At 49.3% G+C, this 18,296-nt stretch overlaps 1 protein-coding gene and 1 long non-coding RNA gene across 2 annotated transcripts in view; both read right to left on the bottom strand.

Annotated features, from left to right (window-relative positions):
• Positions 1-2,422: 2,422 nt before the first annotated feature.
• LOC124018075 lies at positions 2,423-3,189 on the bottom strand. Its single transcript, XR_006835567.1, has 2 exons — positions 3,089-3,189; positions 2,423-2,819 (listed from the first exon to the last, which is right to left on the bottom strand). It is a non-coding gene; the product is annotated as an uncharacterized LOC124018075 (long non-coding RNA).
• A 207-nt stretch (positions 3,190-3,396) lies between these two features.
• LOC124018064 (trichohyalin-like) overlaps positions 3,397-18,296 on the bottom strand; it is a 33,347-nt gene continuing 18,447 nt past the window's right edge. The window contains exons 12-18 of the mRNA XM_046333324.1: positions 17,560-17,677; positions 15,690-15,806; positions 15,264-15,387; positions 14,173-14,303; positions 13,895-13,992; positions 13,259-13,506; positions 3,397-3,458 (exon numbers count right to left, since the gene is read on the bottom strand). Of these exons, the coding sequence (XP_046189280.1) occupies positions 3,397-3,458; positions 13,259-13,506; positions 13,895-13,992; positions 14,173-14,303; positions 15,264-15,387; positions 15,690-15,806; positions 17,560-17,677 (898 nt within the window). The remainder of the gene's footprint in view (positions 3,459-13,258; positions 13,507-13,894; positions 13,993-14,172; positions 14,304-15,263; positions 15,388-15,689; positions 15,807-17,559; positions 17,678-18,296) is intronic.

Below are 18,296 nucleotides of genomic sequence, written 5' to 3' on the forward strand. Positions count from 1 at the left end.
CTGCCCCTGAACAAGGCAGTTAACCCACTGTTCCTAGGCAACGTCATTGAAAATAAGAATATGTTCTTAACTGATTAAATAAAGGTAAAAAAATAAGACTGTCCATGATTGAGTCTTTGAATGAAGAGATGGAGATAAAACTGTCCAGTTTGAGTGTCCATGATTTTTGCAGCTCGTTCCAGTCTCTAGCTGCAGCGAACTGAAAAGAGGAGCGACCCAGGGATGTGTGTGCTTTGGGGACCTTTAACAGTATGTGACTGGCAGAACAGATGTTGGAGATATGAGGGATGCAGTAGATATCTCAGATAGGGGAGTGAACAGGTGTTGTATGTGGAGGATGAGGGCTGCAGTAGATATCTCAGATAGGGGGAGTGAACAGGTGTTGTATGTGGAGGATGAGGACTGCAGTAGATATCTCAGATAGGAGGGAGTGAACAGGTGTTGTATGTGGAGGATGAGGGATGCATATATCTCAGATAGGGGGAGTGAACAGGTGTTGTATGTGGAGGATGAGGGCTGCAGTAGATATCTCAGATAGGAGGGAGTGAACAGGTGTTGTATGTGGAGGATGAGGGCTGCAGTAGATATCTCAGATAGGGGGGAGTGAACAGGTGTTGTATGTGGAGGATGAGGGCTGCAGTAGATATCTCAGATAGGAGGGAGTGAACGGGTGTTGTATGTGGAGGATGAGGGCTGCAGTAGGTATCTCAGATAGGGGGGAGTGAACAGGTGTTGTATGTGGAGGATGAGGGCTGCAGTAGATATCTCAGATAGGGGGGAGTGAGGCCTAAGAGGGTTTTATAAATAAGCATCAACCAGTGGGTCTTGCGACGGGTATACAGAGATGACCAGTTTTCAGAGGACTATATAACTGTCCCTAGAATTTCTCCGCAAACAGCTGGAGGCAGGGCTTTCTCCTATCGAGCTCCATTTTTATGGAACGGTCTGCCTACCCATGTCAGAGACGCAAACTCGGTCTCAACCTTTAAGTCTTTACTGAAGACTCATCTCTTCAGTAGATCATATGATTGACTGTAGTGTGACCCAAGAGTGGGAAGGTGAATGTAAAGGCTCTGGAGCAACGAACCGCCCTTGCTGTCTCTGCCTGGCCGGTTCCCCCTTTCCACTGGGATTCTCTGCCTCTAACCCTGTTACGGGGGCTGAGTCACTGGCTTACTGGGGCTCTCTCATGCCGTCCCTGGAAGGGGTGTGTCACTTGAGTGGGTTGAGTCACTGATGTGATCTTCCTGTCTGGGTTGGCGCCCCCCCTTGGGTTGTGCCGTGGCGGAGGTCTTTGTGGGCTATACTCAGCCCTCTCACCTGGTTAACTCATTCATCCTGGTTCAGGAAACAGCCCCCCTCCAGTATCTGAACAACAACCCCCCTCCAGTATCTGAACAACAGCCCCCCCAGTATCTGAACAACAGCCCCCCCAGTATCTGAACAACAGCCCCCTCCCTCCAGTATCTGAACAACAGCCCCCCTCCAGTATCTGAACAACAGCCCCCCCCTCCAGTATCTGAACAACAGCCCCCTACAGTATCTGAACAACAGCCCCCTACAGTATCTGAACAACAGCCCCCCTCCAGTATCTGAACAACAGTCCCCTCCAGTATCTGAACAACAGTCACCTGGTTCAGGAAACAGCCCCCTCCAGTATCTGAACAACAGCCCCCTCCAGTATCTGAACAACAGCCCCCCTCCAGTATCTGAACAACAGCCTCCCTCCAGTATCTGAACAACAGCCCCCTACAGTATCTGAACAACAGCACCCCTCCAGTATCTGAACAACAGCCCCCTCCAGTATCTGAACAACAGTCACCTGGTTCAGGAAACAGCCCCCTCCAGTATCTGAACAACAGCCCCCTCCAGTATCTGAACAACAGCCCCCCTCCAGTATCTGAACAACAGCCTCCCTCCAGTATCTGAACAACAGCCCCCTCCAGTATCTGAACAACAGCCCCCTCCAGTATCTGAACAACAGCCCCCCTCCAGTATCTGAACAACAGCCCCCTCCAGTATCTGAACAACAGCCCCCTACAGTATCTGAACAACAGCCCCCTCCAGTATCTGAACAACAGCCTCCCTCCAGTATCTGAACAACAGCCCCCTCCAGTATCTGAACAACAGCCCCCTACAGTATCTGAACAACAGCCCCCTCCAGTATCTGAACAACAGCCCCCCTCCAGTATCTGAACAACAGCCCCCTCCAGTATCTGAACAACAGCCCCCTCCAGTATCTGAACAACAGCCCCCTCCAGTATCTGAACAACAGCCCCCCTCCAGTATCTGAACAACAGCCCCCTCCAGTATCTGAACAACAGCCCCCTCCAGTATCTGAACAACAGCCCCCTCCAGTATCTGAACAACAGCCCCCTCCAGTATCTGAAACTGATACAACAACAAACCACAGACAGCAGAGTAGATATAAATAAAATACTTTATTCCACATTATAGATTATAATACAATACATTTGCATTGAACAAGCTTTTGGTCTGTCAGGTGTTTGTTTAAAGCTGAGTGTGTTGTACAGGTGAGTAGAGGTCACCTGTGTGTGTTGTACAGGTGAGTAGAGGTCACCTGAGTGTGGGGGGGGGTGTGTGTGTGGTCTGTCAGGTGTTTGTTTAAAGCTGAGTGTGTGTGTGTGTGTGTGTGTGTGTGTGTGTGTGTGTGTGTGTGTGTGTGTGTGTGTGTGTGTGTGTGTGTGTGTGTGTGTGTGTGTGTTCAGAAGGAGAAGTACTTCGTGTACCAATCCTGCTTCTGAGGGTCCCGCCCCTCTGCCCCCTGGCCACTCCCCCTCTGCTCCAAATATGGGCTCCTGGGAACACAGGAAGCACATTTTAGACTGCTGGGAGGGAGGGAGACAGACAGACAGAGAAGGACATTGGGCTTTGTGAAGGAACACAGACAGACAGACAGACAGACAGACAGACAGACAGACAGACAGACAGACAGACAGACAGACAGACAGACAGACAGACAGACAGACAGACAGACAGAGACAGACAGAGAAGGACATTGGGCTTTGCGAAGGAACACAGACAGCGCTATTGGCTGTGCTGTTTCCATAGATACAGTATCTGTTACCTGGTTGACTGGCTGTTCAGGTGTGGGCGGAGCTCCTGCGAGGGTGAGGTGACGTGTCGAATCCCGTGTCGAGGCTCGGGGAGGGAGGATGGACAGAGGGGAGGGGGTGGTGGGAGCAGGGGGAGAGGAGTGGGGGTACGAGAGAGAGGGCCGCGACCGCTGGGATCCAAACTGGGAGACCTGGGAGTACGGGGAGGGAGGGGGAGGAACGGGGTAGAGAGGAGGAGGCGTAGGGCAGAGTTGAGGAGGGGGAGGGATGTTGGGGGAGGCAGGGGGAGGGGGTGTCGTGGGGGAGGAGGACGCTCCTCTCATAGGCGCTGAGGTTTGGAACGCTGGTGACACGGGGCGGAGACTCCTCCACACGCTTCCTCTGAAACACAACGTCATGACGACAACATTCATACAACACAGTGAATAATTTGTTAATCCCACCAATACAACACTAGTTAATCCCACCAATACAACACTAGTTAATCCCACCAATACAACACTAGTTAATCCCACCAATACAACACTAGTTAATCCCACCAATACAACACTAGTTAATCCCACCAATACAACACTAGTTAATCCCACCAATACAACACAGTGAAGCACTAGTTAATCCCACCAATACAACACTAGTTAATCCCACCAATACAACACTAGTTAATCCCACCAATACAACACTAGTTAATCCCACCAATACAACACTAGTTAATCCCACCAATACAACACTAGTTAATCCCACCAATACAACACTAGTTAATCCCACCAATACAACACTAGTTAATCCCACCAATACAACACTAGTTAATCCCACCAATACAACACTAGTTAATCCCACCAATACAACACTAGTTAATCCCACCAATACAACACTAGTTAATCCCACCAATACAACACTAGTTAATCCCACCACTAGTTAATCCCACCAATACAACACAGTGAAGCACTAGTTAATCCCACCAATACAACACTAGTTAATCCCACCAATACAACACTAGTTAATTCCACCAATACAACACAGTGAAACACTAGTTAACCCCACCAATACAACACAGTGAAACACTAGTTAATCCCACCAATACAACACAGTGAAACACTAGTTAATCCCACCAATACAACACTAGTTAATTCCACCAATACAACACAGTGAAACACTAGTTAACCCCACCAATACAACACAGTGAAACACTAGTTAATCCCACCAATACAACACTAGTTAACCCCACCAATACAACACAGTGAAACACTAGTTAACCCCACCAATACAACACAGTGAAACACTAGTTAATCCCACCAATACAACACTAGTTAACCCCACCAATACAACACAGTGAAACACTAGTTAATCCCACCAATACAACACTAGTTAATTCCACCAATACAACACAGTGAAACACTAGTTAATCCCACCAATACAACACTAGTTAATTCCACCAATACAACACAGTGAAACACTAGTTAATCCCACCAATACAACACCCCACCAATACAACACAGTGAAACACTAGTTAATCCCACCAATACAACACAGTGAAACACTAGTTAATCCCACCAATACAACACTAGTTAATTCCACCAATACAACACAGTGAAACACTAGTTAATCCCACCAATACAACACAGTGAAACACTAGTTAATCCCACCAATACAACACAGTGAAACACTAGTTAATCCCACCAATACAACACTAGTTAATCCCACCAATACAACACTAGTTAATCCCACCAATACAACACTAGTTAAACAATACAACACTAGTTAATTCCACCAATACAACACAGTGAAACACTAGTTAACCCCACCAATACAACACAGTGAAACACTAGTTAATCCCACCAATACAACACTAGTTAATCCCACCAATACAACACTAGTTAATCCCACCAATACAACACTAGTTAATCCCACCAATACAACACTAGTTAATCCCACCAATACAACACTAGTTAATCCCACCAATACAACACTAGTTAATCCCACCAATACAACACTAGTTAATCCCACCAATACAACACTAGTTAATCCCACCAATACAACACTAGTTAATCCCACCAATACAACACAGTGAAGCACTAGTTAATACCACCAATACAACACTAGTTAATCCCACCAATACAACACAGTGAAACACTAGTTAATCCCACCAATACAACACAGTGAAACACTAGTTAATCCCACCAATACAACACTAGTTAATCCCACCAATACAACACTAGTTAATCCCACCAATACAACACTAGTTAATCCCACCAATACAACACTAGTTAATCCCACCAATACAACACTAGTTAATCCCACCAATACAACACTAGTTAATCCCACCAATACAACACTAGTTAATCCCACCAATACAACACTAGTTAATCCCACCAATACAACACTAGTTAATCCCACCAATACAACACTAGTTAATCCCACCAATACAACACTAGTTAATCCCACCAATACAACACTAGTTAATCCCACCAATACAACACTAGTTAATCCCACCAATACAACACTAGTTAATTCCACCAATACAACACAGTGAAACACTAGTTAACCCCACCAATACAACACAGTGAAACACTAGTTAATCCCACCAATACAACACTAGTTAATTCCACCAATACAACACAGTGAAACACTAGTTAATCCCACCAATACAACACTAGTTAATCCCACCAATACAACACTAGTTAATCCCACCAATACAACACAGTGAAACACTAGTTAATCCCACCAATACAACACAGTGAAACACTAGTTAATCCCACCAATACAACACAGTGAAACACTAGTTAATCCCACCAATACAACACTAGTTAACCCCACCAATACAACACAGTGAAACACTAGTTAATCCCACCAATACAACACTAGTTAATTCCACCAATACAACACAGTGAAACACTAGTTAATCCCACCAATACAACACTAGTTAATCCCACCAATACAACACTAGTTAACCCCATCTATACATCACAGTGAAACACTAGTTAATCCCACCAATACAACACTAGTTAATCCCACCAATACAACACTAGTTAATCCCACCAATACAACACAGTGAAACACTAGTTAATCCCACCAATACAACACAGTGAAACACTAGTTAATCCCACCAATACAACACAGTGAAACACTAGTTAATTCCACCAATACAACACTAGTTAATCCCACCAATACAACACTAGTTAACCCCACCAATACAACACAGTGAAACACTAGTTAATCCCACCAATACAACACTAGTTAATCCCACCAATACAACACTAGTTAATCCCACCAATACAACACTAGTTAATCCCACCAATACAACACTAGTTAATCCCACCAATACAACACTAGTTAATTCCACCAATACAACACAGTGAAACACTAGTTAATCCCACCAATACAACACTAGTTAATCCCACCAATACAACACTAGTTAATTCCACCAATACAACACAGTGAAACACTAGTTAATCCCACCAATACAACACTAGTTAATCCCACCAATACAACACTAGTTAATCCCACCAATACAACACAGTGAAGCACTAGTTAACCCCACCAATACAACACAGTGAAACACTAGTTAATCCCACCAATACAACACTAGTTAATCCCACCAATACAACACTAGTTAATTCCACCAATACAACACAGTGAAACACTAGTTAATCCCACCAATACCACACTAGTTAATCCCACCAATACAACACTAGTTAATTCCACCAATACAACACAGTTAAACACTAGTTAATTCCACCAAGACAACACAGTGAAACACTAGTTAATCCCACCAATACAACACAGTGAAGCACTAGTTAATCCCACCAATACAACACTAGTTAATCCCACCAATACAACACTAGTTAATTCCACCAATACAACACAGTTAAACACTAGTTAATCCCACCAATACAACACAGTTAAACACTAGTTAATCCCACCAATACAACACTAGTTAATCCCACCAATACAACACTAGTTAACCCCACCAATACAACACTAGTTAATCCCACCAATACAACACTAGTTAATCCCACCAATACAACACTAGTTAATCCCACCAATACAACACAGTTAAACACTAGTTAATCCCACCAATACAACACTAGTTAATCCCACCAATACAACACTAGTTAATTCCACCAATACAACACAGTGAAACACTAGTTAATCCCACCAATACAACACTAGTTAACCCCACCAATACAACACTAGTTAATCCCACCAATACAACACTAGTTAATCCCACCAATACAACACTAGTTAATCCCACCAATACAACACAGTGAAACACTAGTTAATCCCACCAATACAACACTAGTTAATTCCACCAATACAACACAGTGAAACACTAGTTAACCCCACCAATACAACACTAGTTAATCCCACCAATACAACACTAGTTAATCCCACCAATACAACACTAGTTAATCCCACCAATACAACACTAGTGAAACACAAAAACAACAGAGGAGTGTGTGTGTCACCCTCATAGTTGGTGTAACGATCCCGGGGTGTGGCCTGTTGTCATGGAGCCTGAGGGTTCCGTTGTCCCCGGCAACCGGAGGATGAAGATGCAGCTGATGTCGTTCCTCCTGGAGAAGCAATGAGACATCAGGTGTGTGGGGTAGGAGTAGGGGGTAGGAGTGGGGGTAGGAGTGGGGGGTAGGAGTAGGGGGTAGGAGTGGGGGGTAGGAGTGGGGGTAGGAGTAGGGGGTAGGAGTGGGGGTAGGAGTAGGGGGTAGGAGTGGGGGGTAGGAGTAGGGGGTAGGAGTGGGGGGGTAGGAGTAGGGGGTAGGAGTAGGGGGTAGGAGTGGGGGTAGGAGTAGGGGGTAGGGTAGGGGGTAGGAGTGGGGGGTAGGAGTGGGGGGGTAGGAGTAGGGGGTAGGAGGGGGGGTAGGAGTGGGGGTAGGAGTAGGGGGGTAGGGGTAGGGGGTAGGAGAGGGGGTAGGAGAGGGGGTAGGAGTAGGGGGTAGGAGTAGGGGGTAGGAGAGGGGGTAGGGTAGGGGGTAGGAGAGGGGGTAGGAGTAGGGGGTAGGAGTAGGGGTAGGAGTGGGGGGTAGGAGAGGGGGTAGGAGAGGGGGTAGGAGTGGGGGTAGGGAGGGGTAGGAGGGGGTAGGAGAGGGGTAGGAGTAGGGGGTAGGAGTGGGGGGGTGGGAGAGTAGGGGGTAGGAGTGGGGGTAGGAGTGGGGGGGTAGGGTGGGGGTAGGAGTGGGGGTAGGAGTAGGGGGTAGGAGTGTGGGGTAGGAGTGTGGGGTAGGAGTGGGGGTAGGAGTAGGGGGTAGGAGTGGGGGTAGGAGAGGGGGGGTAGGAGTAGGGGGTAGGAGAGGGGGGTAGGAGTAGGGGTTGGGGTAGGAGAGGGGGTAGGGTAGGGTTGGAGTAGGAGAGGGGGTAGGAGTAGGGTTGGAGTAGGAGGGGGGGGTAGGAGTGGGGGTAGGAGTGGGGGGGTAGGAGTAGGGGGTAGGAGAGGGGGTAGGAGTAGGGGTAGGAGAGGGGGTAGGAGTAGGGTTGGAGTAGGAGAGGGGGTAGGAGTGGGGGGTAGGAGTGGGGGTAGGAGTAGGGGGTAGGAGTGGGGTTGGAGTAGGAGAGGGGGTAGGAGTGGGGGTAGGAGTGTGGGGTTGGGTGGGGGGTAGGAGAGGGGGTAGGAGTAGGGGGTAGGAGAGGGGGTAGGAGTAGGTGGGGGTAGGAGTGGGGGGTAGGATGGGGGTAGGAGTAGGGGTGGGGTAGGGGTGGGAGTGGGGGTGGGAGTGGGGGTAGGAGTGGGGGTTGGAGTGGGGGTAGGAGTGGGGGTAGGAGTGTGGGGGTAGGAGTGGGGTAGGAGTGGGGGTAGGATTGGGGGTGGGGGGGTAGGAGTGGGGGGTAGGAGTGGGGTAGGAGTGTGGGGTAGGAGTGGGGTAGGAGTGTGGGGTAGGAGTGGGGTAGCAGTATGGGGTAGGAGTGGGGGGTAGGAGTAGGGGGGTAGGGTGGGGGGTAGGGTAGGGGTGGAGTAGGGGTGGGAGTGGGGTAGGAGTGGGGTAGGAATGTGGGGTAGGAATGTGGGGTAGTAGAGTGGGGTAGGAGTGGGGTTGGAGAGTGGGGTAGGAGTGTGGGGTAGGAGTAGGGGGTAGGGAGGGGGTAGGAGTAGGGGTAGGAGTGGGGTTGGAGTGTGGGGTAGGAGTGGGGGGTAGGAGTGGGGTAGCAGTGGGGGGTAGGAGTGGGGTTGGAGTGGGGGTAGGAATGTGGGGTAGGAGTGTGGGGTAGGAGTGGGGTAGGGTGTGGGGTAGAGTGTGGGGTAGGAGTGTGGGGTAGGAGTAGGGGTGGAGTGTGGGGTAGGAGTGGGGGGTAGGAGTGTGGGGTTGGAGTATGGGGTAGGAGTGTGGGGTAGGAGTGGGGGGTAGCTGTGTGGGGGGGGGTAGTGGGGTTAGAAGTGGGGTAGGTGTGTGGGGGTAGGTGTGGGGTAGGTTTTTGTGGGGTATGTGTTAGAGGGGTAGGAGGGGGTAGGTGTGTATGGGGTAGGTGTGGGGTTAGGAAAGGGGTAGGTGTGTGGGGTAGGAATGTGGGATAAGGTGTGTGGGGTAGGTGTATTAGGTGTGTGTGGGGTAGGAGTGGGGTAGGTGTGTGGGGTAGGAGGGGGTATGTGTGTGTTAGGTGTGTGGGTAGGAGTGTGGGGTAGGAGTGTGTGGTGTAGGTGTGTGGGGTAGGTGTGTGTGGGGTAGGTTTTTGTGTGGTAGGTGTTTGTGGGGGTAGGAGAGGGGTAGGTTTGGGGTAGGTGTGTGTGGTAGGTGTGTGTGTGGGGTAGGTGTGTGTTGGGTAGGTTTTTGTGGGGTAGGTGTTTGTGGGGGTAGGAGAGGGTAGGTTTGGGGTAGGTGTGTGGAGTAGGTGTGGGGTAGGTGTGTGCGTGAGTGTGAGGTAGATGAGTGAGTGAGTGAGTGAGTGAGTGAGTGAGTGTGAGTGGTGGTGGTGAGTGAGTGAGTGAGTGAGTGAGTGAGTGTGAGGTAGATGATTGAGTGAGTGAGTGAGTGTGAGGTAGATGATTGAGTGAGTGAGTGAGTGGTGGTGAGTGAGTGAGTGAGTGAGTGAGTGAGTGAGTGAGTGAGTGAGTGAGTGAGGGAGTGTGAGGTAGGTGGGGTAAGTGTCTGTGTATTAGTGTGTGTGAGTGAGTGTGAAGTAGATGTGTGTGCGGTAGGTGTGTGTGCGGTAGGTGTGTGAGTGAGTGTGCGGTAGGTGTGGTAAGTGTGTGTGATGTAGGTGTGTGCGGTAGGTGTGTGTGCGGTAGGTGTGTGAGTGAGTGTGCGGTAGGTGTGTGTGCGGTAGATGTGGTAAGTGTGTGTGATGTAGGTGTGTGCGGTAGGTGTGTGAGTGAGTGTGCGGTAGGTGAGTGTGCGGTAGGTGAGTGTGCGGTAGGTGTGTGTGCGGTAGGTGTGTGTGCGGTAGGTGTGTGAGTGAGTGTGCGGTAGGTGTGTGTGCGGTAGGTGTGTGTGCGGTAGGTGTGTGAGTGAGTGTGCGGTAGGTGTGTGTGAGTGTAGGTGTGTGTGCGGTAGGTGTGTGTGTGCGTGTAGGTGTGTGTGCGGTAGGTGTGTGTGCGGTAGGTGTGTGAGTGAGTGAGGTAGGTGTGTGTGAGGTAGGTGTGTGTGAGGTAGGTGTGTGTGAGGTAGGTGTGTGAGTGAGTGTGCGGTAGGTGTGTGTGCGGTAGGTGTGTGTGCGGTAGGTGTGTGAGTGAGTGTGCGGTAGGTGTGTGTGCGGTAGGTGTGTGTGCGGTAGGTGTGTGTGCGGTAGGTGTGTGAGTGAGTGTGCGGTAGGTGTGTGTGCGGTAGGTGTGTGTGCGGTAGGTGTGTGTGCGGTAGGTGTGTGTGCGGTAGGTGTGTGTGCGGTAGGTGTGTGAGTGAGTGAGGTAGGTGTGTGTGAGGTAGGTGTGTGTGAGGTAGGTGTGTGTGAGGTAGGTGTGTGAGTGAGTGTGCGGTAGGTGTGTGTGCGGTAGGTGTGTGTGCGGTAGGTGTGTGAGTGAGTGTGCGGTAGGTGTGTGTGCGGTAGGTGTGTGTGCGGTAGGTGTGTGAGTGAGTGTGCGGTAGGTGTGTGTGCGGTAGGTGTGTGTGCGGTAGGTGTGTGTGAGGTAGGTGTGTGTGCGGTAGGTGAGTGTGCGGTAGGTGTGTGAGTGTGTGGTAGGTGTGTGAGTGTGAGGTAGGTGTGTGTGCGGTAGGTGTGTGTGCGGTAGGTGTGTGTGAGGTAGGTGTGTGTGAGGTAGGTGTGTGAGTGTGTGTGCGGTAGGTGTGTGTGCGGTAGGTGTGTGTGAGGTAGGTGTGTGAGTGAGTGTGCGGTAGGTGTGTGTGAGGTAGGTGTGTGAGTGAGTGTGTGGTAGGTGTGTGTGCGGTAGGTGTGTGTGAGGTAGGTGTGTGAGTGAGTGTGCGGTAGGTGTGTGTGCGGTAGGTGTGTGTGCGGTAGGTGTGTGTGTGGTAGGTGTGTGTGCGGTAGGTGTGTGTGTGGTAGGTGAGTGTGCGGTAGGTGTGTGTGCGGTAGGTGTGTGTGCGGTAGGTGTGTGTGAGGTAGGTGTGTGAGTGAGTGTGCGGTAGGTGTGTGTGCGGTAGGTGTGTGTGCGGTAGGTGTATGTGTGGTAGGTGTGTGTGTGGTAGGTGTGTGTGCGGTAGGTGTGTGTGCGGTAGGTGTGTGTGCGGTAGGTGTGTGTGCGGTAGGTGTGTGTGCGGTAGGTGTGTGTGCGGTAGGTGTGTGTGCGGTAGGTGTGTGTGCGGTAGGTGTGTGTGCGGTAGGTGTGTGTGCGGTAGGTGTGTGAGTGAGTGTGCGGTAGGTGTGTGTGCGGTAGGTGTGTGAGTGAGTGAGGTAGGTGTGTGTGAGGTAGGTGTGTGTGCGGTAGGAGTGTGTGCGGTAGGTGTGTGAGTGAGTGTGCGGTAGGTGTGTGTGCGGTAGGTGTGTGAGTGAGTGTGCGGTAGGTGTGTGTGCGGTAGGTGTGTGTGCGGTAGGTGTGTGTGCGGTAGGTGTGTGAGTGAGTGTGCGGTAGGTGTGTGTGCGGTAGGTGTGTGAGTGTGCGGTAGGTGTGTGAGTGAGTGTGCGGTAGGTGTGTGTGCGGTAGGTGTGTGTGTGTGTGTGCGGTAGGTGTGTGTGCGGTAGGTGTGTGTGCGGTAGGTGTGTGTGCGTTCTTACCACCAGGCGTTTGATGAGCTGGTTCCTCTCAGTGAGTCTCTCCTGGAGTCTTCCCATCTGGAGATCATCACTGAGAGGAACCTCCCTCCTCCTGCACCTCTCCTCACGCTCCCGTAGCCTGGGAACACACACACGTTAACCACACCCCTCTCCTCCTCCAGCCTGAGAACACACACACGTTAACCACACCCCTCTCCTCCTCCAGCCTGAGAACACACACACGTTAACCACACCCCTCTCCTCCAACAGCCTGGGAACACACACACATTAACCACACCCCTCTCCTCCTCCAGCCTGAGAACACACACACGTTAACCACACCCCTCTCCTCCTCCAGCCTGAGAACACACACACGTTAACCCACCCTCTCCTCCTCCAGCCTGGGAACACACACACGTTAACCACACCCCCTCCTCCTCCAGCCTGGGAACACACATTAACCCCACCCCTCTCCTCCTCCAGCCTGGGAACACACACACGTTAACCACACCCCTCTCCTCCTCCAGCCTGGGACACACACACGTTAACACACCCCCCCTCTCCTCCTCCAGCCTGGGAACACACATTAACCCCACCCCTCTCCTCCTGCTGGGAACACACGTTAACCCCACCCCTCTCCTCCTGCTGGGAACACACATTAACCCCACCCCTCTCCTCCTGCTGGGAACACACATTAACCCCACCCCTCTCCTCCTGCTGGGAACACACGTTAACCCCACCCCTCTCCTCCTGCTGGGAACACACATTAACCCCACCCCTCTCCTCCTGCTGGGAACACACATTAACCCCACCCCTCTCCTCCTGCTGGGAACACACATTAACCCCACCCCTCTCCTCCTGCTCCACACTCCAGTGTGTTACTCACTCTGTCTCCAGGGCCACTATGCGAGTCTGTAGCTCTGCCTGACAGCTGCTGTATTCACACACCAGACTCTGCATCGCTCTCCTGTGCTCTCTCTTCACTTCCTCTCTCCTCTCCTCCTCCTCCTCCTCCTTCCTCCTCTTCTCCTCCTCCTCCGTCTTCCTTCTCTTCTCCTCGTCCACCTTCCTCTTCTCCTCAACCTCGGCCTCTCTCCTCTTCACCTCCTCTCTCCTGTTCTCCTCCTCCGTCCTCTTCTCCTCGTCCCTCCTCTTCTCCATCTCTCTTCGCGCCTCCTCTTCTCTCATCTCTTCTTCTCTCTGTTCCTCCCGTTGTTTCTGAGCCTCTTCCAGTTTCTCCACCTCCACTCTCAGTCTGTCCACCTCCACTCTCAGTCGTTGGGCTTCCTCCTCTCTCTCCTTCTGCTCTCTTTCTCTTCCCATCGCCTCCTCTCCCGACCTGGAAGAGTAGAGAGGAAGAGTAGAGAGGAAGAGTAGAGAGGAAGAATAGAGAGGAATAGTAGAGAGGAAGAGTAGAGAAGAAGAGTAGAGAAGAAGAGTAGAGAAGAAGAGTAGAGAGGAAGAGTAGAGAGGAAGAGTAGAGAGGAAGAGTAGAGAGGAAGAGTAGAGAGGAAGAGTAGAGAGGAAGAGTAGAGAGGAACAGTAGAGGGGAAGAGTAGAGGGGAAGAGTAGAGAGGACAGAAAGGGGATAAGATGAGGAGGTGTGTGTGTGTGTGTGTGTGTGTGTGTGTGTGTGTGTGTGTGTGTGTGTGTGTGTGTGTGTGTGTGTGTGTGTGTGTGTGTGTGTGTGTGTGTGTGTGTGTGTGTGTGTGTGTGTGTGTGTGTACCTCAGTACAGTGTTTTCCCTCTGTAGTTCCAGAACGGCACAGCGACTCTCATCCAGCTGACGCTCAAACACCTGGTACTGATTCTGCTGCTTCAAGTCCTACACACACAGAGATAGTCAGTTCCCAATTTAATAGCATATGTTATAGTGTGTGTGTTACCTGTTGCAGGGCCATCATCTCTGCGTGTGTGTGTGTTACCTGTTGCAGGGCCATCATCTCTGCGTGTGTGTGTGTGTTACCTGTTGCAGGGCCATCATCTCTGTGTGTGTGTGTGTTACCTGTTGCAGGGCCATCATCTCTGTGTGTGTGTGTAGTTCCGTCTGCAGGTCTTCGATGTGTTTCATGTGTCTCTGGGTCAGCTGTCTACTCCACTCTGTGTACTGCTGGCTCAGCTCTGTACCCTGCTTATCTAGACACATCATCATCATCACCATCATCATCATCATCATCATCATCATCATCAACTGTCTACTCCACTCTGTGTACTGCTGGCTCAGCTCTGTACCCTGCTTATCTAGACACATCATCATCATCATCATCACCATCATCATCATCATCATCATCATCATCATCATCATCATCATCAACTGTCTACTCCACTCTGTGTACTGCTGGCTCAGCTCGGTACCCTGCTTATCTAGACACATCATCATCATCATCATCACCATCATCATCATCACCATCATCATCATCACCATCATCATCATCATCACCATCATCACCATCATCATCATCATCATCACCATCATCATCATCACTTTCATCATCACCACCACCATCATCATCACTTTCATCATCATCACCATCATCACCACCACCATCATCATCAACATCATCACCATCATCATCATCACCACCACCATCATCACCACCACCATCATCATCATCATCATCACCATCATCATCACCATCATCATCACCACCATCATCATAACCTAGCTGTAACAGGTGTAGTGTGTTACCTAGCTGTAACAGGTGTAGTGTGTTACCTAGCTGTAACAGGTGCAGTGTGTTACCTAGCTGTAACAGGTGCAGTGTGTTACCTAGCTGTAACAGGTGCAGTGTGTTACCTAGCTGTAACAGGTGTAGTGTGTTACCTAGCTGTAACAGGTGTAGTGTGTTACCTAGCTGTAACAGGTGTAGTGTGTTACCTAGCTGTAACAGGTGTAGTGTGTTACCTAGCTGTAACAGGTGCAGTGTGTTACCTAGCTGTAACAGGTGCAGTGTGTTACCTAGCTGTAACAGGTGCAGTGTGTTACCTAGCTGTAACAGGTGCAGTGTGTTACCTAGCTGTAACAGGTGCAGTGTGTTACCTAGCTGTAACAGGTGTAGTGTGTTACCTAGCTGTAACAGGTGTAGCTTGTGTTACCTAGCTGTAACAGGTGTAGTGTGTGTAGTCTGTTCCTCTCGGTCTGCAGTTCCTCCTGAGCTCGTCTCTCCAGAGCCTGCAACGCCGCCGAGTGTCGTTCTTCAGAGTGTCTCTTTGGTTCCTCCTAAAATAAAACAAACTGTGTAACTATGTACAGTCAGGTTTATTATGTACAGTGGGGCAAAAAAAGTATTTAGTCAGCCACCAATTGTGCAAGTTCTCCCACTTAAAAATATGAGAGAGGCCTGTAATTTTCATCATAGGTACACTTCAACTATGACAGACAAAATGAGAAAAAAAATCCAGAAAAAGTGAACCTATGATAATTACAGGCCTCTCTCGTCTTTTTAAGTGGGAGAACTTAGTGACTATGTGTGTGTGAGTGAGTGAGTGTCTGTGAGTGTGTGTGTGTGTGTGAGTGTGAACCTGCAGCTGCTCTCTCAGTCTCTGGTTCATATCTCTGGTCTCCTGCACCTCCCTCCGCAGCCTGTCAATCTCGCTGTCGTCATGGTGACCCTCTGCTGGCCCCGCCTTCCTCTCCACCTACAACAGGAAGTTAGCTCACTCAAACAGGGCATGATTCAACTGTCTTGTTAGTTTAAGGGTTCCATTTAAAAAATTGATATATTTCCCACCTCCTAACTGCCCACCCTAGGTTAGATCAGACCCCCCCCCAGACATATCAGATCAATAGAGGTTAGATCCCCCCCCCCAGACATCTCAGATCAATAGTTAGGTTAGATCAGACCCCCCTCCCCCAGACATCTCAGATCAATAGTGAGGTTAGATCAGACCCCCCTCCCCCAGACATCTCAGATCAATAGTGAGGTTAGATCAGACCCCCCAGACATCTCAGATCAATAGTTAGGTTAGATCAGACCCCCTCCCCCAGACATCTCAGATCAATAGTGAGGTTAGATCAGACCCCCCCCCCCCCAGACATCTCAGATCAATAGTGAGGTTAGATCAGACCCCCCAGACATCTCAGATCAGTAGTGAGGTTAGATCAGACCCCCCCCCCAGACATCTCAGATCAGTAGTGAGGTTAGATCAGACCCCCCCCCCAGACATCTCAGATCAGTAGTGAGGTTAGATCAGACCCCCCCAGACATCTCAGATCAATAGTGAGGTTAGATCAGACCCCCTCCCCAGACATCTCAGATCAATAGTGAGGTTAGATCAGACCCCAGACATCTCAGATCAGTAGTGAGGTTAGATCAGACCCCCTCCCCCAGACATCTCAGATCAATAGTGAGGTTAGATCAGTTGTTATGGTCTAATGTTGTTATGGTCTAATGTTGTTATGGTCTAATGTTGTTATGGTCTAATGTTGTTATGGTCTAATGGTCTAATGCTGTTATGGTCTAATGGTCTAATGCTGTTATGATCTAATGGTCTAATGCTGTTATGATCTAATGTTGTTATGATCTAATGTTGTTATGATCTAATGTTGTTATGATCTAATGTTGTTATGATCTAATGTTGTTATGATCTAATTGTCTAATGTTGTTATGGTCTAATGTTGTTATGGTCTAATGTTGTTATGGTCTAATGTTGTTATGGTCTAATGGTCTAATGTTGTTATGATCTAATGTTGTTATGATCTAATGTTGTTATGATCTAATGTTGTTATGATCTAATTGTCTAATGTTGTTATGGTCTAATGTTGTTATGGTCTAATGGTCTAATGTTGTTATGATCTAATGTTGTTATGATCTAATGTTGTTATGATCTAATGGTCTAATGCTGTTATGGTCTAATGGTCTAATGTTGTTATGGTCTAATGTTGTTATGGTCTAATGGTCTAATGTTGTTATCGTAGAATGTATGCACACATGACTGTAAGTCGCTTTGGATAAAAGCGTCTGCTAAATGGCATATATTATTATATTTATTATTATTATCAGACCCCCCCCTCCACCAGACATCTCAGATCAGTAGTTAGGTTAGATCAGATCCCCCCTCCCCCAGACATCTCAGATCAATAGTGGGGTTAGATCAGACCCCCCCAGACATCTCAGTAGATTACCTGTGATTGGTGATTGGCTAGTTGAGTAGATCATCTGTGATTGGCTAGTTGAGTAGATTACCTGTGATTGGTGATTGGCTAGTTGTGTAAATTATCTGTGATTGGAGATTGGCTAGTTGTGTAAATTACCTGTGATGGGTGATTGGCTAGTTGAGTAGATTACCTGTGATTGGTGATTGGCTAGTTGAGTAAATTACCTGTGATTGGTGATTGGCTAGTTGAGTAAATTACCTGTGATTTTGGTGATTGGCTAGTTGAGTAGATTACCTGTGATTGGAGATCGGCTAGTTGAGTCTGCAGCTCCTGCTCTCTCTGGTTGCTTGTGGCAACAGCCGCATCAAGCTCCGCCTTAAGCTCCGCCCTCAGGCGCTCCTCACACTCTGACCTGGAGACACACACACACACACACACAATATGTAAAAATGTGTGACCACACTGCAGAATATAATTATGACCCCCTGGCAACAATAGTGGATCGGCAGGTAGCCTAGTGGTTAGAGGAGGCAGGTAGCCTAGTGGTTAGAGGAGGCAGGTAGACTAGTGGTTAGAGGAGGCAGGTAGACTAGTGGTTAGAGTGTAGAGGAGGCAGGTAGCCTAGTGGTTAGACGAGGCAGGTAGTCTAGTGGTTAGAGGAGGCAGGTAGACTAGTGGTTAGAGTGTAGAGGAGGCAGGTAGCCTAGTGGTTAGAGGAGGCAGGTAGCCTAGTGGTTAGAGGAGGCAGGTAGTCTAGTGGTTAGAGTGTAGAGGAGGCAGGTAGTCTAGTGGTTAGAGGAGGCAGGTAGCCTAGTGGTTAGAGTGTAGAGGAGGCAGGTAGCCTCAATCAATAGTGAGGAGGCAGGTAGCCTAGTGGTTAGAGTGTAGAGGAGGCAGGTAGCCTAGTGGTTAGAGTGTAGAGGAGGCAGGTAGCCTAGTGGTTAGAGTGTAGAGGAGGCAGGTAGTCTAGTGGTTAGAGTGTAGAGGAGGCAGGTAGCCTAGTGGTTAGAGGAGGCAGGTAGCCTAGTGGT

Source organism: Oncorhynchus gorbuscha, unplaced genomic scaffold (assembly GCF_021184085.1).
Source record: "Oncorhynchus gorbuscha isolate QuinsamMale2020 ecotype Even-year unplaced genomic scaffold, OgorEven_v1.0 Un_scaffold_387, whole genome shotgun sequence".
Classification (NCBI taxonomy): domain Eukaryota; kingdom Metazoa; phylum Chordata; class Actinopteri; order Salmoniformes; family Salmonidae; genus Oncorhynchus; species Oncorhynchus gorbuscha.